The sequence below is a fragment of the Astyanax mexicanus genome, chromosome 10 (assembly GCF_023375975.1).
Source record: "Astyanax mexicanus isolate ESR-SI-001 chromosome 10, AstMex3_surface, whole genome shotgun sequence".
Taxonomy (NCBI): Eukaryota; Metazoa; Chordata; class Actinopteri; order Characiformes; family Acestrorhamphidae; genus Astyanax; species Astyanax mexicanus.
Genome location: NC_064417.1, coordinates 40,761,496 through 40,783,001, shown reverse-complemented (window position 1 = coordinate 40,783,001; position 21,506 = coordinate 40,761,496). Strand labels below are relative to the sequence as shown.

The window sequence follows — 21,506 nt, the reverse complement described above, 5'->3', positions numbered from 1 at the left end:
TATAAAAAACTGGTTACTATATACAATCACAAAACTGGTTTGTTAAGCACATAATGTTAATAAGAGGATTTCAAGTGTTTATAGACAAACAAAACTCTTAATTGAAAAATATAGAACAAACACATTTAAGAGCAAATTTTAAAATTAAACAGGCCAGGCTGGCAAATGTTTTTTTTTTTTTTTTGCAAGCTCCAAGCCTATTTTTACCATTTTCCGCCTGAAATTACATACTCACATTTGAAGGCTTATCACTCCAATATTAAATTATTTAGAGTCAATTCTATGAATTAATATTACTTAGAAGCCTTTACACAATTCATTTAAGCCATTTTAATTATTCAATTGAACATGTAATGGCCAAAATATGGTAAAAACCAGGAATATTTTTAGGCGCTTTTCAGATTTTCTATTTATTTTTTTTATTTTCAGACACATAAAATAAACTATTTATATGGAACAAAAGTTTTGACAGCTCTATATTTTGCTATAATGTGTTTACAATCATCATATAAAATTTTAAACTGCTACCTATTACTGTTTAGGAATTATAGTGATTTGAACCAGTAACGGTCTTTTCTTTCTCCAAAGGACTGGAAACTTTAGAATAATAAAAACTACCACTTTTATAACTCATTTTGCAGTAAACTCTGGGTTTTTATGTGGTCTACTCATATACAAACAGAAATCCGCACTGTCTTTTTAAGAGCGGTTGTTCTGCTGAGTGGAAAGTCTATTAGAGAAGGTTTGGACAGCCCTGATCTATGCATAATAATTAATGGTGTATTAACATCACCTTAGTATCTGGGAACTTTGTGTACTATTGCATGATCACAGTATATTATGAAGTTACTATTTAAAGCTTGGGATTTGAATGATTGAATGGTTGGCTGTCTAGTTTGGAACTTGAAAGAGAATGGATATATAGGTATGTATGGAATAGAGGAGGTATGAAAGCAAGGGCAGCAGTGTTTGATGGTGTGTTATAAGAAATGCATGTGCTTTAGGTAACATTATATTTTTTTCTATCAAATTGATTCTGTGTGTCTGAAAAAATGAAAGCTAAAATATATATTTTTTGAGTGATGCATTGATGAATTAAATGCTAATTATGAAATGCAGTGCTATGTTTTGGGTCAGCTTGAGGTAATGCTTCTTCTTTAAGTATCGAATTCAGTTGGTTTCTTAGGGATGATGGGAAAAGGCAAGCCGGGTCAGATGGAGTTGTGAAGTTCAATGCTTTGGATCAAAAGAAAGTTTTTGGTTGTTACTTAAAATGTAAACAATTTAAGATATATGTTTTATATTACTGGGCCTGCTAAAACCTTTACACAAGGTTTTTTTGATTGTGCTTAAGGGCATGTGCAGAATCTAGTTTTTGTGAAATAAAGCATCAAAAACTTCAGCATTGCACCTTATTAAACACCATCTTCTCAACAGCTAATTAGCTACGTATACATTCACAATTCAGTTCAGCATTAGGGTATAAATAAAATATGCTGTACTGTATTTATATTTATGTTCATCTGTTCTATTACAATATGGTATTTTCACAATCAAGAAAAACATCTGCGCAGCACTGTTTATATATATAAAAAAAACTTGGTTTATTGGGTCATATTTTCTTCTAAATATCACACAAAAAATTTAAAGTAATATAAATAAAAGCAATCAAATACCATGATTTTGTTCTGTATAATCTCAAAATGATGACTGTCAAAAAAGGTTTAAATCAGAAAATAGGGCATATAATAGATATTTATTAATCTATTTAATTCATGCTTCAAATAGACACATATACACTGCAAACCCATATGTTGTTTGAACTCAAATGATTTAAGTCTTTTTTTTCCCTTTAGTTGTTTTAACTTATGCTAACTCAAGTTTTCGTTTCCAATTGCTTAAAAAAATGAGAAATCTGGCTGCCTTAAAAAAAGTTAAGTAAACTCCACTTATCGGGTCTTACAGTATAACAAAATATAAAAAAGTTAAATTAACTTCACCTTTAGTTGTAATAACTTGATGTTCTAAGTTATGCTAACTCAAATTTTTATTACCCATTACTTAACTTTTTAAGGCAACTGGTTTCTTCATTTTTTTTGTAAGTAAATTCAACTTATCCGGGCTTACAGTGCACATACAGGTATAAAGGACACACTCCCTCTCGTGTTCTATTGCTTAATTATATTGGTAACACTTTATTTTAAGGAACACAAATTAGGCGCTTATTAATGTCTTATTATTTGCTTAACAAAGCCAAAATTAGACATTTATAAATGATTTATTCACTACTTACTTGGCTTCTTTCTGTTTAAGTGTTATTGGTGCTTAATTAGTGGTCTGTTATGTAGAAATGATTAATAATGGCTGTATTAGTTCTTAATTAGTTCAGAATAAACGGCTTGTACTTGATATATGTTAATAATTCTATATATTTAGGAATAATTTAGAATATTTGGGAATAATTTGATATATTTGGAACAATGTAGTATATTTAGGAATTATTTGGTATATTTGTTTACTTTCTGGTGCTATGTAACTAATATCCCTTATGAAACATAATAAATGGCAATATATTGGAAAATATAGTGCAATATATTAAATAATACGTTTTCATATATGGAAAAAAGGACATCTATTGTTTATTATATGACAATTTATGCATGGACCATTTATGTCTATATATTGGTAAATATAAAAACATACCGCAATAAAGACCAAATCTCTAAACTGCTAAACTGCAATATTTTTTTAGACCAAATGCTTTTTTTGTATTTATTAGTGTCTTTCTTAGTTAAGCATTTCACAAAAGAGACAAACGCGTACCATGGTTTAAAATACATCCTGAATGTGCCAATAAAGGTCCACAGTTAAAAACCCAATAAACAAAATACATTTACATTTACATCATCTACAATTACTTAAATAAAGCGGTCATATTCATGTTTGCATATTAAAAATTTGAATGTAACAAAGATTGACAAGTTATTACATTTTTTTTCCCCAAATGCTACATACATTACACAGACCTAGCCCAAAATCTTATATTTAGGTGTATTACACTTTTGATTTGTATTATATTGCTAATAATGTATTACATTTTTAAAATCATTTTAAATAATTGCAAGAAAAAAAAAGCATTAGCTATGGTCAGTGTGAGTGAATCACCACATACAACAGTTCCTGTAAATGTGCTGTGTCTCAGTTTTAACCTGCTGAAAATACCCTCCCTCTCCTTAAATCATAATTGTTACCTTTTCAGTTTGAAGACTGAGCAAAAATGTACCCGTAGTTTTCAGACAAGCCAAATTTGGCAGGATAACCGCGAACCTGGCAACTCTGGGAAAAAAGCGTTCTGTGATTGGACTGCAAGAGCAGAAGATTTAGACAAACAAGTATCAGCAGTTACAGCGCGATAGGGCGGGACTATGCTTTGGATGATGTTAGGAGAAAAGACGCTAAAATTGGCTCTCAGATTGAATGAACTGAATGAATATACAGGTTATGGTTTGCCCTTGTTTCTTGGACGGAGGGACCAATGCAGTGAGCACTGTGTCAACCAGCTGGATAACTGACTCTGACCCAAAGAAACCTCCACACAATCAGGCAAGGTGAGTCCTTAATTCAAACAGTAGCTCATCATAACACAGTTTAAAGAATCCACATGCTGATAATAAGGCTAAGTTTTTTTAAGCAGTTTAAAAATTATAGTGAGGTGTACATTCTTGCTAAACTGCTTAGTCAACACAATTTAAATTATGAGTTATAACTAGCTACCTTAGCTATAGTTTAACTAGCTAACCTAGCTTTAAGTTAACTAGCTACTTTATCTTTAGTTTAACTAGCCAACCTAGCTACCAGCTAATCTAGCTTTAAGTTAACTAGTTACCTTTGCTTTAATGTAACTAGCTAGCCTAGCTTTAATGTAACTAGCTAGCTTAGCTTTAAGTTAACTAGCTACCTATGCTTTAATTTAACTAGCCAGCCTAGCTTTAATGTAACTAGCTAGCTTAGCTTTATTTTAACTAACCAGCCTAACTTTAATTTAACTAGCTAGCTTAGCTTTATCTTAACTAACCAGCCTAGCTTTAATTTAACTAGCTAGCTTAGCTTTATTTTAACTAGCCAGACTAGTTTTAATGTAACTAGCTAGCTTGGGTTTATTTTAACTAGCCAGCCTAGCTTTAATGTAACTAGCTAGCTTAGCTTTATTTTAACTAACCAGCCTAGCTTTAATTTAACTAGCTAGCTTAGCTTTATTTTAACTAACCAGCCTAGCTTTAATTTAACTAGCTAGCTTAGCTTTATTTTAACTAGCCAGCCTAGCTTTAATGTAACTAGCTAGCTTAGCTTTATTTAAACTAGCCAGCCTAGCTTTAATTTAACTAGCTAGCTTAGCTTTATTTTAACTAACCAGTCTAGCTTTTATTTAACTAGCTAGCTTAGCTTTATTTTAACTAGCCAGCCTAGCTTTAATGTAATTAGCTAGCTTGGCTTTATTTTAACTAGCCAGCCTAGCTTTAATGTAACTAGCTAGCTTAGCTTTATTTTAACTAATCAGCCTAGCTTTAATTTAACTAGCTAGCTTAGCTTTATTTTAACTAACCAGCCTAACTTTAATTGAACTAGCTAGCTTAGCTTTAAGTTAACTAGCTACCTTTGCTTTAATTTAACTAGCCAGCCTAGCTTTAATGTAACTAGCTAGCTTGGCTTTATTTTAACTAGCCAGCCTAGCTTTAATGTAACTAGCTAGCTTAGCTTTATTTTAACTAATCAGCCTAGCTTTAATTTAACTAGCTAGCTTAGCTTTATTTTAACTAGCCAGACTAGTTTTAATGTAACTAGCTAGCTTGGGTTTATTTTAACTAGCCAGCCTAGCTTTAATGTAACTAGCTAGCTTAGCTTTATTTTAACTAACCAGCCTAGCTTTAATTTAACTAGCTAGCTTAGCTTTATTTTAACTAGCCAGCCTAGCTTTAATGTAACTAGCTAGCTTAGCTTTATTTAAACTAGCCAGCCTAGCTTTAATTTAACTAGCTAGCTTAGCTTTATTTTAACTAACCAGTCTAGCTTTAATTTAACTAGCTAGCTTAGCTTTATTTTAACTAGCCAGCCTAGCTTTAATGTAATTAGCTAGCTTGGCTTTATTTTAACTAGCCAGCCTAGCTTTAATGTAACTAGCTAGCTTAGCTTTATTTTAACTAATCAGCCTAGCTTTAATTTAACTAGCTAGCTTAGCTTTATTTTAACTAACCAGCCTAACTTTAATTGAACTAGCTAGCTTAGCTTTATTTTAACTAGCCAGACTAGTTTTAATGTAACTAGCTAGCTTGGGATCATTTTAACTAGCCAGACTAGCTTTAATGTAACTAGCTAGCTTAGCTTTATTTTAACTAACCAGCCTAGCTTTAATTTAACTAGCTAGCTTAGCTTTATTTTAACTAACCAGCCTAGCTTTAATTTAACTAGCTAGCTTAGCTTTATTTTAACTAGCCAGCCTAGCTTTAATGTAACTAGCTAGCTTAGCTTTATTTAAACTAGCCAGCCTAGCTTTAATTTAACTAGCTAGCTTAGCTTTATTTTAACTAACCAGTCTAGCTTTAATTTAACTAGCTAGCTTAGCTTTATTTTAACTAGCCAGCCTAGCTTTAATGTAATTAGCTAGCTTGGCTTTATTTTAACTAGCCAGCCTAGCTTTAATGTAACTAGCTAGCTTAGCTTTATTTTAACTAATCAGCCTAGCTTTAATTTAACTAGCTAGCTTAGCTTTATTTTAACTAACCAGCCTAACTTTAATTGAACTAGCTAGCTTAGCTTTAAGTTAACTAGCTACCTTTGCTTTAATTTAACTAGCTAGCCTAGCTTTAATGTAACTAGCTAGCTTAGCTTTATTTAAACTAGCCAGCCTAGCTTTAATGTAACTAGCTAACCTAGCTTTATTTTAACTAACCAGCCTAGCTTTAATTTAACTAGCTAGCTTAGCTTTATTTTAACTAACCAGTCTAGCTTTAATTTAACTAGCTAGCTTAGCTTTATTTTAACTAGCCAGCCTAGCTTTAATGTAACTAGCTAGCTTGGCTTTATTTTAACTAGCCAGCCTAGCTTTAATGTAACTAGCTAGCTTAGCTTTATTTTAACTAATTAGCCTAGCTTTAATTTAACTAGCTAGCTTAGCTTTATTTTAACTAACCAGCCTAACTTTAATTGAACTAGCTAGCTTAGCTTTAAGTTAACTAGCTACCTTTGCTTTAATTTAACTAGCCAGCCTAGCTTTAATGTAACTAGCTAGCTTAGCTTTATTTAAACTAGCCAGCCTAGCTTTAATGTAACTAGCTAACCTAGCTTTATTTTAACTAACCAGCCTAACTTTAATTGAACTAGCTAGCTTAGCTTTATTTTTAACAAACCAGCCTAGCTTTAATTGAACTAGCTAGCTTAGCTTTATTTTAACTAGCTAAACTAACTTTAACTTAACTAGCTAACCTAGCTTTAATTTAACTAGCTAAGCAAGCTTTAATTAAACTAGCTAACCAATCTTTAATTTAACTAGCTAACCTAACTTTAATTTAACTAGCTAACCAAGCTTAAATTTAACTATCTAGTCTAGCTTTAATTTAACTAACTAACCAAGCTTTAATTGAACTAGCTAGCTTAGCTTTATTTTAACTAGCTAAACTAACTTTAACTTAACTAGCTAACCGAGCTTTAATTTAACTAGCTAACCTAACTTTAATTTAACTAGCTAACCTAGCTTTAATTTAACTAGCTACCTTTGCTTTAATTGAACTAGCTAACCTAGTTTTAAGTTATAATTTATAGCTAGCTAACCTAGCATTCATTTATAAGTTATAATTAGCTAACCTATCTTTAATTTATGTTATAACTAGTTAACCTATCTTTAATTTTGGATTTATTACTAGCTAACCTAGCTTTCATTTATAAGTTATAACTAGCTAACCAAGCTTTTATTTAACTAACTAACATAGCTTTAATTTAACTAGCTAACCTAACTTTAATTTAACTAGCTAACCTAGCTTTAATTTAACTATCTAGTCTAGCTTTAATTTAACTAACTAACCTAACTTTAATTTAACTAGCTAACCTAGCTTTAATTTGACTATCTAGTCTAGCTTTAATTTAACTAACTAACCTAGCTTTAATTTAACTATCTAGTCTAGCTTTAATTTAACTAACTAACCTATCTTTAATTTAACTAGCTAACCTAACTTTAATTTAACTAGCTAACCTAGCTTTAATTTAACTATCTAGTCTAGCTTTAATTTAACTAACCTAACTTTAATTTAACTAGCTAACCTAGCTTTAATTTAACTAGCTAACCTAACTTTAATTTAACTAGCTAACCTAGCTTTAATTTAACTAGCTAACCTAACTTTAATTTAACTAGCTAACCTAGCTTTAATTTAACTATCTAGTCTAGCTTTAATTTAACTAACTAACCTAACTTTAATTTAACTAGCTAACCTAGCTTTAATTTAACTATCTAGTCTAGCTTTAATTTAACTAACTAACCTAACTTTAATTTAACTAGCTAACCTAGCTTTAATTTAACTAGCTAACCTAACTTTAATTTAACTAGCTAACCTAACTTTAAGTTAACTAGCTACCTTTGCTTTAATTGAACTAGATAACCTAGCTTTAAGTTATAATTTATAGCTAGCTAACCTAGCATTCATTTTTAAGTTATAATTAGCTAACCTATCTTTAATTTATGTTATAACTAGTTAACCTATCTTTGATTTTGGATTTATTACTAGCTAACCTAGCTTTAATTTATAAGTTATAACTAGCTAACTTAGCTTTAAGTTAACTAGTTAGCTAGCTAAATTAGCTTTGAGATATGTTTTAATTAGCTAATCTAGCTATCTCACTTTATCCCATGAAATAGCTATGCTAATTTATTTTGTATTAAGGATTTAGCTGTACATTATTAAACTATCACAGTTTACCTTTAAATTAGGCTTGTTAGCGGTGGGTTCCAATTTGTGTTCCTTAAAATAAAGTGTTACCATTATATTATATTATATTATATTACATTACATTACATAACATTACATTACATTATATTATATTATATACTGGCCATATGTTATGACAGGCATGTTCCCTTATATATATATAATATAAGTATAATATATATATATATAATATAAGTAACTAAACTACAATAAACAAATTATTAGTAGTAAATTAGTAATTAGTAGTAAACTAATTAGTGTATTAATTAGTTTAATTTACTGGCATTTATTTTGTTTCTTTGCTCTTAATCTGAGAGCTCCACTCTCTATATTAGCAGCAATAGAACATGCACCCTTCTGCTCTATCCACCTAGCAACGGTAACTAGGGGGTGTGGCTTCTTACACGGAATTCTATGACATCATCAGTCCGGTGCATAAAAGAACTAACCGAACTTACTGGTCATCATTCCACTGAGAAGCACCAGATAGAGCAGCAGCAGATTTCTTTACTGTACTTCTCAGATCTTCCGATGGATCGCAAAACCATGCATGTGAGTAACTAAATAACTAGAATCAGAACTAAACGAGGAGAACAGGAGTTTTATACGCCTGTAAGAGTGGAACTGAGTTAATTTAATGACCAAGTTTAGAGAAATGCTTGCTAGCTAGCTAGATGATCAGTATGATATATGTATATATAATTGTGTCAGGGTTCCCAAAACGACTAGTGAATAGTTCATCACTACACAGGATGTGATGTCACTGTGTACATCGGGGGTTTAATCCGCTGGAACTCATCACAAAACATCACAAAAACATGACACAAACCTGCTATATACCCATAAACTCCCATACATCCCGATATTACATGCATTATATGATATATGGCTGCACTTCAGTTCATTAGTTTGCTAGTTGCTGATACTAGATTGCTGTCGACATGGCAGTTTGGGACATTCTGAATGATGGAATTTAACTATACTAAAGTTTCCATAGCCAAAAATAACATGATTAATGTGTATTGAATAGAAGTGCACTGCTTAGGGTCCCTGGGGAATGGAACACAGCTTATTAATTCAGTGTAAGGAAAAGGCTAGTTAATGGATGGTAGTTAGAAAAGCCAAAAATGAACAGCTTACTAACAATGCACTGTTTATCCTTTTTTTAACAGATGAGTATTGATAAATCTTGTTGTTCTCCCCAACAGACCTGTTCTGTAGAGGAGAGCTGCACAGCATCTGTTGTTAAGGACCGTAAGGCCCTATACAACATCAAGAGTTCTTTTTTCAGCAAAATCCATGATGAAGTTAGGACATTCATGTTGAAGGAACTGCAACAGAGCATAGAGGATGTTGTGTCTTTAAAGACCACCAAAACCATTACCACCGATATACTGGATAATGTGATGACTCAGGTAAGGTGCTATAGTTATAGCTTGGTTTCGTTCATTGATTGCTCCTTTTATTTCCCATTATTCCACAATATTGTCACAGTGTAAACAGTACAACATCAGTGTTCTATGATAAAATAATGAAAGTAATGTTGATAATAAAGTAAGCATTCATATTCATACTAAGATGGTTAAGACGTCTGATCTGTGCTTGTATTATTGTTTCTATAGGTCACTTACATTCTTTCTCACCTGTGTGACTCCACATCATCCTGGAGCAGTACTCCACCCAGAAGTGCCAGCCAGGAATTGGCTTCGGAACTAGTTATTTCCACAGCAAACAAAATGCGGGAGTACTGGCATCTATGCACAGTGTCTGAGTGGATTGGTGCCTCCCTGGTGTCCCCTGTAGAAATCTTCAGTGCGGTAGACACCTGTTTGTCCCTTATTGTATTGGAGGCTCTGAGCTCCTACTTTGAGACCTTGTTGAGCATCTGCAGTGAGGGGACGTCAGCTGATGCATGCAGAATTGATTTAGATACATCGCAGTGTGACTTCATTCAGGCTGTGGCTGATAAAATTAAGGATTTCTCAAGTCAGTCCACTAGTGAAACAGGAACCCCAGAAACTAAAGAAATTGACCTGTCCCTTGAGGATCTTTCTTCTAGTGAAGAACATCCAGGTGAAATTATCCTGGAGACAATTTTCATAAGCTGCCTCAGTAACATCTGCTCGGACAAGGCAAAGATAAAAGACTGTGAACCGTTTGAGCGATTCTGGAAAACTCTTCAGGCCGATGCCTCAGAGTTGATCAGTGACGTCATCTTTAAAGAGACGACAGAATTTGTTGAATCTTGCTCGCCCCTGAGTTTCTCTCCAGAAGCTTGTGCAAAGATAAAATATTGCACACAGTCAGCATCTTTAGAACTGGTGGCCCAGCTGACTTGTGAATTAGCCACAGCCCTTTCTGAAGAGATAGCTGACCCCTCTGTTGACCCAGATCTGTACGAATCACAGGTCAAGCTGGTGTCTAAACAATTGCAGACAATTGCTCGAACCATACTCAAGAAGGCTTTGCAGACAAGCTTCACTGCGAGGTCTGAGCAGAGCTTTTCTGTCGATGAGCTCGCTTATCTGACATCTACCCTCCTGAGCGGCTCCAAACAGGTGGTGAAGAGCATCCTTCGAAGATACGAAAAGTGCTTGTCCCGCAAATTAGCGAAAGATGTTCAAAGATCAGATGAAGCGAAAGAATTCCTGGAATCTCTGAGGGAACACCTGGAGTACATGAACATCCGGACACTCAAAGACACAGCAGGACTGGACAAAGAAATATTTTGTGGCCCCATTAGTGCAGATCCTGAATTTTTCAGGATGTTTGTCTTTGAGTCACTTTACTCAGCAGATCAGATTCCAAAAAAGAAGAAGACGTTCTTCAAAATCAGGATGCCCAAGGTATTTGATGTAAATATATTCTGATACTCAAGCTAGGCTTATTTCTAAGCTAAGTCATATATATATATATATATCTTTGTTTTAGTTAATGACAGTTAGCTCTGATGGCTTATTCTGATTGGTGGTGCTTGAGTCTGGAGATCATAAACAAATCAACCAATCAAAACAAATCACTTGTCTCAATCTTGACCTTACTCATAACTGGCCATGTCTTTGTCTTGGTGTAAGACACAGAAATTGTTACTATATCATTATCATGTGAATGCAAATTGTAATTTTATTTTTGCATGTCAGCCACTCACAGGCTTGGTCTTGACTCACTACAACACTGCCAATTGGCTTTAGAGTATTCTAACTACTGTTATTTATGTATGATAATAGTATTGTTTTTTATCAGTGTATCTACTCCCCCCCCCCCCTTAGTATTACTGCTTATCATCCCCTTGATCCATTGATCTCCAGATTATCTCTATTTACGTTAATTTTACAGCAACACCATGACTGTTGTTGATCTTGTAAAATATGTATTGTGTTGTGGTTCACGCGTTTATTCTACATATTTCTGCACTTCATCTTTGAAGACTATTGATGATCTAATATGTTTTACTTAAAGATATTCAAAAGAGCCAGAAAGGTGGAACCAGTTTTGGACCCTTCTTCAGCCTTCATTGAGGAAAGATGCGTTTCACCTGGTAAGTATATGGTCTCTCTAAAGTCTTCCAGAAAAAGATTTTATGTAGAACAATATCATTGTATCTTGTCTCTTCCTCTGTTGCAGGGATGAGTTTAGCACCTATCCAGGAAGAGCTGTCCAGACCCCTGGATGACTCAACTGACAGCTCTCCACCAAAGAAGAAGAAGTGCATCTGGTCTAGAATTACCAGGGCTTTCTCAAGTGTCTTTGGCAAACAGAGAAAGCCTTTAGATGGCTAATTTTTGCATCCATTTATATAGAAAATTGCTTCTGATTTTCTCAGCATCTGCCTATGTGTTACTAAATGGTTTCATGTAAAATAAAATAAAGGTATTCTAGAATAGTATGGCAAGCTCCCTCCAGGGTGGTGGTATGTAGCTTGCCAGAGGAAAATTGGAAGTATATTGGGAAAATTGGAAGTATATTGGGTCTTGTTCAAATTATTAGTAAAAGGACTGGGTAATTGGGTATTGCAGATTATTATAAAAGACTAAGGATGGCATAGTAGCTTTAGAAAGGTAGTCTGAAGCTCTGCCGAGGAAAAGGTTAGGTATGTTGGGATTATCTAATTGATTATATTTCGGACTGTATCCATTAGTTATTTCAGGGCTGAGAGCATCTATGTACGCTCCAGGATAAATTAGATGAGAGTAGGGAGGATTTAAATGCTGCTGTTGTTTGTTTTGCAATCCGGTGTCGCCCAGAGGAGGATGGGTCCCCCTTTTGAGCCGTGGTTCCTCTTAAGGTTTCTTCCTCTGATTCTGAGGGAGTTTTTCCTTGCCCCTGTTGCCTCTTGCTCGCTCACTAGGGGCTCGGACCCGGATCTTAATATGCTTGTAACAACAACAGTTGCTAAAAGTGCATAATGGCAGAAGCAGAGGAAATCAGAGGCAAACACATTTTGTTGTCAATGATTATTAAAAAATTAAAAAAACATCATTGTCATATCTTCAGCACTGTGAGTGGTTTTATTATTATTATCTCTAGTAAATGCCAATATTTGTGTAAAAAATGCATATTCGACTGTGTGTCAGATGCTGTGCACTTGTAACTGAAATAACTGAACCCGATATCCACATACCTTAGAATTTATTAACTTTATATTTAATAAATTAACTTGTTTTGCAAATATATAGCAAAATATACTATTATTTTTTTTCTTTTCTCAATTATCTTTATGTAGCTCCTCAATTTATTAAAAAAATAAGTATTTGCAATTATTACAAAGCTATGTGGAGGAATTTGAATATAAATATATTTAAATATACTGTAAATGCAAAATATACACTGTTAAAAAATGTGCTATAAAATTTACAGTAACAAACTGGCAGTAATTGACAAATAATTCACTATGAAATAAAATCACAGTACCTAACTGGTGTAACGCCAGTCAGAGACAACTGGTAGTAGTTAAACTATAATTTATAAATCACAGTAACTAACTGACAGAAACTTAACAGTAAATTACTGTAAAAACAAAAAAATCACTGTTAATAAAAAAACTGGCAGCAGCTAAATAGTTCATTCATTTGTAAAAATGTCTCATGCATACTGTAATTTTTTTTTGTGTATAGTTGTATTGACCACACTTTACAAAAATAATTATGTGTATTGTGTTTGTATTTACATTAGTGTTTTCACAACAGAATGATAGCTTCCTGCTTTATTTTGTTAAAGATAAGCATTTTTTTAATGCCATGTACTGCGTGACATGTTTTATTGTTCATCAAAATCTGCAGAGACACAGTAAACAATAATCATTAACTATTTTTTCCTCAATATGTGAAGAGCAACAGTTTAATCTAATTGTTTATATATACAAAAGGTTACTATATACAATCACAAAACTGGTTTGTTAAGCACATAATGTTAATAAGAGTGTTACACCTCAGCCTGTGTCTGTCCTGTGTTTTTCCCTCTTTTGGTTTTCTGTGCTCCTGCCCTGTTTTCCTGTCTTGTGTTTCCAGCCATGTGCTTTTTTGAGCACATGGCATTGTTTTTGTTATTGTTCTGTCTCCGCCCTAGCCCCGCCCTAGCCCTGCCCAAGCCATTAGTGTTGTCACCTTGTGTCTCATTTGTAACTCCGCCCCCTCATTACTTCCACAGGTGTCCCTAGTGTGTGCCTGTGTATAAATACCTCATGTGATCCATTGTTCTCTGTCGTGCTTTTTGTTTGACCTTGTCCCGTGTGTTTGTTATTTTGGTCTACAGTTCTGGTTTGTTATCTTTATAGTGTTTTGTTCCTTGCTTCTCAAGACCTAGTTTATCTTTTGTTTTATAGTCTTTAAGTGTTTACTTTAAGTGTTTTCTTTTTAGTTATGTCTAAAAATAAATATGACTTGCATTTGCATCCGGCCTCCTCCTCCATGTTACAAAGAGGATTTCAAGTGTTTATAGATAATAAAAACTCTTAATTGAAAAATATAGAACAAACACATATAAGAGCAAATTTTAAAATTAAACAGGCCAGGCTGGCAAATGTTTTTTTTTTTTTTGCAAGCTCCAAGCCTATTTTTACCATTTTCCGCCTGAAATTACATACTCACATTTGAAGGCTTATCACTCCAATATTAAATTATTTAGAGTCAATTCTATGAATTAATATTACTTAGAAGCCTTTACACAATTCATTTAAGCCATTTTAATTATTCAATTGAACATGTAATGGCCAAAATATGGTGAAAACCAGGAAAATTTTTAGGCGCTTTCAGATTTTCTATTTAATTTTTTTATTTCCAGACACATAAAATGAACTATTTATAAGGAACAATGGTTTTGACAGCTCTATATTTTGCTATAATGTGTTTACAATCATCATATAAAATTTTAAACTGCTACCTATTACTGTTTAGGAATTATAGTGATTTGAACCAGTAACGGTCTTTTCTTTCTCCAAAGGACTGGAGACTTTAGAATAATAAAAACTACCACTTTTATAACTCATTTTGCAGTAACCTCTGGGTTTTTATGTGGTCTACTCATATACAAACAGAAATCCGCAGTGTCTTTTTAAGAGCGGTTGTTCTGCTGAGTGGAAAGTCTATTAGAGAAAGTTTCTATGGCCAAGCATCCTCCTTCCTTTGCCTTTCAGCTGGCCGAGTTCGCCACCTGATTGGCTGACAGACCTCATTCTCATTCCGTCATGTCCAGTAGGCTCCGCCGTGTCTGGCTGTGGGCCAGAATCGGTGTAGCGTCGAATAAAATGCTTTTAATTAGGAATTAAAGTTTAGATTCCGTCTCACATTATTCCTCGCGCGGGGTGGATATAACTGTGGATTATAGGAGACTGGATTGATGGATTTTCTTGAGTGTGGACTCGTTTTGAAGGTAAGAGAGTGGGGGACGCGCTGGTGGGTATTGGGGGGGTGGGGGGAGTGACTTTAGGTAACTACAGGACCAAACCTGTGCATTTTTCAACTCGGAACACGCGCTGCAACGCGCTCTTTCAGCTCTAATACCTACACTAAAACGGAGCACAGTTTCGGAATCCGGAGGGGCAGACGGTTCGAATGGTGTATAACATGTCCGCATTCGATCAAATATGGACGTCCGATAAACGGAAATATGAAAATTATGATTTTATATTTTCCTAACCAAGGCATATTTCGCCCTAAATGTTTATTTTCTGAAAGGAGATACCGCTAAATAGGCTAAACTGAAAAGCAGAGATTCTAAGCTTTAAAATGGTATATTGGGTGTCTATATTGAACCTATTCATAAACACAGCCAGATATTAAATATCATATTTTTCAGGGCGTGTTAAGAGGTTAAATACGTTGACTACTGTGACATAAAAATATAATTAGATTTAGAATGTAGTTAGTCAAGAGACAGCATTGTGCTATATGATATTTACATGGAATGGTGGATTCAGTGCTGCTCTACTTTTCAAACAATTTCTTCTTCTTCTTCTTCTTCTTTAGGTTGAAGGTCAGTTGAATCCAATATGAATCCAAATGACTACTGCCCCCTTTTGATTGTCCATAAATGGATTATTACAGTGTATTACTGTGATTTTCTAGAGCAGTAGGATTATTACTGTGATTTTCTAGAGCAGTAGGATTATTACTGTGATTTTCTACAGTAGTAGGATCATTACTGTGATTTTCTACAGTAGTAGGATCATTACTGTGATTTTCTACAGTAGTGGGATTATTACTGTGATTTTCTACAGTAGTAGGATTATTACTGTGATTTTCTACAGTAGTAGGATCATTACTGTGATTTTCTACAGTAATAGGATCATTACTGTGATTTTCTACAGTAGTAGGATCATTACTGTGATTTTCTACAGTAGTGGGATTATTGCTGTGATTTTCTACAGTAGTGGGATTATTACTGTAGAATGTAGTTAGTCAAGAGACAGCATTGTGCTATATGATATTTACATGGAATGGTGGATTCAGTGCTGCTCTACTTTTCAAACAATTTCTTCTTCTTCTTCTTTAGGTTGAAGGTCAGTTGAATCCAATATGAATCCAAATGACTACTGCCCCCTTTTGATTGTCCATTAATGGATTATTACAGTGTATTACTGTGATTTTCTAGAGCCGTAGGATTATTACTGTGATTTTCTACAGTAGTAGGATCATTACTGTGATTTTCTACAGTAGTAGGATCATTACTGTGATTTTCTACAGTAGTGGGATTATTACTGTGATTTTCTACAGTAGTGGGATTATTACTGTGATTTTCTACAGTAGTGGGATTATTGCTGTGATTTTCTACAGTAGTGGGATTATTACTGTGATTTGATCATTTTCAAGTTAAATACTGTGGTTCTGGCTGCATTCAGAGTATCATACTGTAAAATTATTTACATTTGTTACAGTAGTACAGGAACACAGTATACTACTGTGGATTTCACAGCATTTTCTTTTTACAGTGCACACAACATTATGGGTGGCATACCAGAGTTTAAAAGAGGACAAATTGTTGGTGCACGTCTTGCTGGCACATCTGTGACCAAGACAGCAAGTCTTTGTGATGTATCAAGAGCCACGGTATCCAGGGTAATGTCAGCATACCACCAAGAAGAACCAACCACATCCAATAGGATTAACTGTGGACGCTGTAAGAGGAAGCTGTCTGAAAGGGATGTTCTGATTGCTTACCCGGGTCGTATCCAAAAAACTTAAAAAACACGGATGATCAAATCAAGGCAGAATTCAATGTGCACCTTAACTCTCCTGTTTCCACAAGAACTGTCCGTTGGGACAAAAATGATTGTGGTCTAAAACCAGGTGTTTCAGTTTTATTGTCGTACCTCTGTATCTGTGGATCAGTGCATTGCACAAAACACATTTTAACATTGATCTTGCCTTCATTTTCAGTCCTACTGGAAGTCTGTTCATTATGATGGTTGTTCAGCACACTCTCTGGGGCTGTTCAGCAGAAAGAGAACACAGTTCGCTCTTAACTCCGATGAGTGACCTGCACGCTGTACTATACATCATGAAAAACGAGATGCGTTAACAAGCACAGAGCCCTGCACCGTGTTCCTCGGACAACTGGGATTGGAATGCGCTTGTGATTTATTTGTGCCACAGTGCCTTTGACCCACATAGACAACAGATTTGTTTGTCTTAGAAAGCAGAGGGGGAAGAAATGTACAGTGATGTGCCTCACTCCAGCGGATTACACGTCTCCATGCTAATGACGGTCTGGGCCTTAAAAGGGCTTTTAAAAGAGCATTTCAATAGCAGCTCTTGCCTGGCAGTGGTTTATCATTAGATGTGCTTTGCTCTGCATAACGCATGCTTGAGCAGCCACCACAATTATATGACCAGTTTCTTCCTTGAGTCAACTGGCCTCTTTATATAGGGCAGCATGTGAGCACTAAATCTGCAACAATACAGTCAGCTTTTGTTGAGCTTTACAGTGTTTGTAGCAATCCATTGTGTGAATGCACACTTAGAAGACAAAAAAAGCATAAAACCATTTAGAATATACAGTACAGGCCTAAAGTTTGGACACACCTTCTCTTTTTCAATGGGTTTTCTTTATTTTCATGACTATTTCCATTGTAGATTCTCACTGAAGGCATCAAAACTATGAATGGACACATGTGGAGTTATGTAGTTTACAAAAGAAAGGTGAAATAACTAAAAAAAAAAAAAAAGTATATATATATATATATATATATATATATTCTAGTTTCTTCAAAATAGCCACCCTTTGCTCTGATTACTGCTTTGCACACTCTTGGCATCATTCTCTCAACGAGCTTCAAGAAGTGATCACCTGAAAAAAATGGTTTTCCAACAGTCTTGAAGGAAGCAGTTCCCAGAGGTGTTTATTAGCACTTGTTGCTCCTTTGCCTTCTTCACTCTGTGGTCCAGCTCACCCCAAACCATCTGGATTGGGTTCAGGTCCGGTGACTGTCAAGGCCAGGCCGTTTTTTGTTAAGTACATAAAACTCCACGTGTTCATTCATAGAAATACATAGCGGTACCATTGCAATATGATGAAGCATCTGTGAGAAATCCATTGGTGAACTTTCTACAAACATTGATATTTCTTCAAAATTCAGGGGCTATACCTTCACTTTGAATCCCATTTTAATCCAAGTGCAGTGAACCAAGGCAGAATATGGTTACAAAAATCACAGCATCATCACAATCCAATGAAGCATCTGTGAGAAATGCATTGTATACATATTAAAAAAAAAAAAAAAAAAAACGTATTCAGTTTCACACAGATATTTCAATTCTGGTGATATTTACATCTAAATTTAAGACATATTTGCTTGTAGGCTATAGGCTAGGATCTCCTGAAAATAACAATGTATAAAACATGTAACTGTCTCTTTATAAATACTTTGTAATTTTAAAAGAATGAAGGCAGTTCAAACTGCTATACATATAATACCATTGTAGACAGTTCTACTCTAATTAAGAAGGACTGAAGTTTGGTTTAACACGTCTTGCTGTTTTTTTATTTGCATTTCTTTTCCCTGAAGGAGAGAAAAAAGCATAGGCCAGCATAGCGCCACCAGTAAAACAAGCACATATTGTGTTTTGAATGCAGCTGATATGCTAATCACCAGCAAAACCAGCTAATTGTCGCCATCAGGCAAAAACCTTGTAATTCCTTTTTTGTTGTGTTTTATTTATTTTATTTTTTTCTAATGTGCATCTGGCATTGTTCTTTACATTATTTCAAACGATCACAATGGATGAGCCAATAGAAATGCTTTGAAACGTTGGTAATGTCTATGTACATTGACTTCAGTGGAAATTAAGAGTTGAGAAGAAGTTCTGGGAGTTTTCTTTCTTTTTTTTTTTTTTTTTTTTTTTTTTTTTACAAAGCAATGACATACTGTGTTTTGAATGCCGGCAACCCAACATCAGGCCAGCATAAACCAGTTTAGACCATCTTAGAATTCATATTGGTCTTTCCCCCCCAGCAGGTTTGTGATGATAGTATGGAAAACTGTTTTATTTTCAGAGATATTTCCTTAAGGTATGCTTCTAATTTGTACCATCTTGCATAGGCAAGCGTTACCCACCTTCGCTTTTCAGTGTGTGGGTCAATCAAGTGAAGGCAAAGTCAGTGGAACACAAAATAACATCAGTAACATAGTCACATTTTCCTAATCTGCTTGGATGGATTCAGGCCATGATTTTCATTTAACCCAATAGAGATAACCAGACTGTCAGCTAAGTTGCAGTTTTCCTTTAATCTTACCCTGCAGTCAATATTCAGACTGCAACCCCAAAAACCCTCATCAATCTCTCATCGTGCTCTGAAGTAATTTAGATGGCGAGCCCTTATCCATAGGAACATGGGGTAAATCTGATTTATTGTGAAGTTTGTTTGGCTGTAGTATAATTAATGAGGCGCGCTGCAGAATTGAATCAATTCATTTAAAACTCAGCTCGATATCTAAATAATGACATTAGTAATGATAAAGGTAGCTTTTTCTGCTTCATTCCAGCTTATAAACAACAGGCAATTAAAACGGCATGCCTCAGTTAATCGATACGATTTTATGGATGAAATTATATTGTGCATTATCCTCTAGATCTCCAGATCTGCTGGTAAAATGGCATTGGAGGTGTTTAAATCACCATAGGAACCTTAGGAATCGATATGTGATGTTTGATGTGTGAAGCTTCAAAGCTTCAGTAGAAGTTCAGTAGTAGTGATTAGAGTTTTAAGACAGCAATCAATGGAGGTCAGTTACTTGGATTTTTGTGTTCTCCTGTTATCTGCCAGACTCTTGCCCACCTGTGTGGCTATCCATTGATGGGGTGCTATTGTAAGGCTCTCCATCCACACACCATGGACTAGCTAACATAGTCCAGCTTCTGCTTTCTGCAACTGATTGCCCAACCTCTACTACCATCTATACTAAACTTTAAACCCAAATCACTTTGTAAGCAAAGACCAGAAAACCAAATACCATTTTATTCGAAAGCAATGTTTTCTAAACTCTGTATAATATTTGCAATCAAGTTTTAGTTAAATGAACATTGTATGTTGGAACAAAACTACAGAATCAAACTGCAGACGGCACACACTTTTTGGCTGACTGACTGCGTTTGAATTGAAGAAGGTTCTTGTCCAGTCCATCACCTTAAATTGGTTCTGAAAAAAAAGGGGACAGCCATTTTAAGCATTTCAATTATTTATCTCCCAGTGATTTAAATAAATAGAGTGCTGATCGATTAGAGGTCACTAACAGCAGCCTTACAGGTAATGATATTAGCCTGCCCTTCACATTTAAATGACCAATCTTAAATGGCTCGGCGTTTGCTATTTGCTTTCAGCATGACGCTTACAATGTAGGATATGCTGGGGCATGCTCAAATAGAGGGACGGCAACAGAGCTTGATTAAAGTTTATCTTTCGGGGTAATAAGTCTACCAGCCTTCATTATTGATTGTCAGATTATAAATGGACCTGGGCGAAAATTATGCAAGCTCACACACATGTTGGAGGGAGTGATTTAGTCGCCCAGACTTAACTCGTGGAAAGCCGTTCGGTCCTGATTGCCGGATAAGGGCCGTGTTGAAACTACGATGTCAGGAAGATTTAAGCTTTTCTGAAGTTTCAAAGGGAACAAAAAAAAGTATTAATTATCCTTTTTCTTCTAGTAAGAGCAGGTGATTAAAGATATCGACCTCTTTTAAAAGGATTGAAAATTCAGCGTTAGATAACTGAAACAGTCTAGGAAAAACGTTTCCTGCTTTTACCTAGTATGTGCATTGTATGTTGTCTGTCAAGTCTGGTTATAGCTTAGTCCACGTCTCTTATTTACTCGCTCTTGTTTATTGTCAGTCACGTTATTTCTAGTCATGTTCATTTCCTGTTTGTTTTATTGTTTATTTTGTATATTATCTACTTTTTTCTCCCTATATATATATATCCCTAGCCCTGTATAGTCACTTTCTGTTTAGCTTAGCTCTTTGTTGGTTTTCCCTGTTTGTTTATGTATATATATATTTATTCGTTATTTCCCTGTTTGTTTATTTGTATATTTGTTATTTATTAAATACTTTGTTCTTACCCGCTCATAAGTCCGCCTCCCGTCTGCTCTGCTTTCCACGTCTGCTTACCCCTGTTTGTTACAGAGGAACCCTGAGTGTTCTGGTAAGCCAGGGCGCTACCAGTTAGCGTTTCCTCCTACGTAGCTTGTTTTAACGTGATAAAATACACAGGCTACAGTTTGATGTACTCACTTTTGAGCTGCAAAAAAGCTAGTGCTTGGTTAGCAGCTAATGCTAAAACTGCTTCAGCCTTAGTGCTGGAGAAACTTCACTGAAACTCCTGTATAACGCTGTACTTCAGCAGAGTGGCTTTACTGCTCCTTACAACCTGATCAAAATCATACTGTACATAAGGCGCACTTTGATTATTTTGGGGGGAAAATTAAGGGATTTTAAGTGCGAATTAAGTTACACATATTATGGTATGTTATGGCATTAAGCTTAGCACAGCTTTTATATGGAACTTCTTAATTGATTATTGAATACAGCATCAATGCAG

The 21,506-nt window shown here is 34.8% G+C and overlaps 1 protein-coding gene across 5 annotated transcripts in view; it reads left to right on the top strand.

Moving 5' to 3' along the window:
* LOC111195823 (uncharacterized) overlaps window positions 1-21,506 on the top strand; it is an 825,186-nt gene that overhangs the window by 4,568 nt on the left and 799,112 nt on the right. Inside the window, exons 1-5 of one of the 5 annotated variants that reach the window (XR_007441037.1) lie at window positions 8,278-8,525; window positions 9,146-9,388; window positions 9,596-10,819; window positions 11,433-11,511; window positions 11,598-12,063. Coding sequence is in view for 4 of the 5 variants with exons in the window: in XM_049484500.1 (XP_049340457.1) it covers window positions 8,388-8,525; window positions 9,146-9,388; window positions 9,596-10,819; window positions 11,433-11,511; window positions 11,598-11,752 (1,839 nt within the window). In the remaining variant the exon portion in view is untranslated. Of the gene's footprint in view, window positions 1-8,277; window positions 8,526-9,145; window positions 9,389-9,595; window positions 10,820-11,432; window positions 11,512-11,597; window positions 12,467-21,506 lie in introns of those variants that run through there. The other 4 variants (XM_049484500.1, XM_049484502.1, XM_049484501.1 and 1 more) reach the window with 4 other exon arrangements.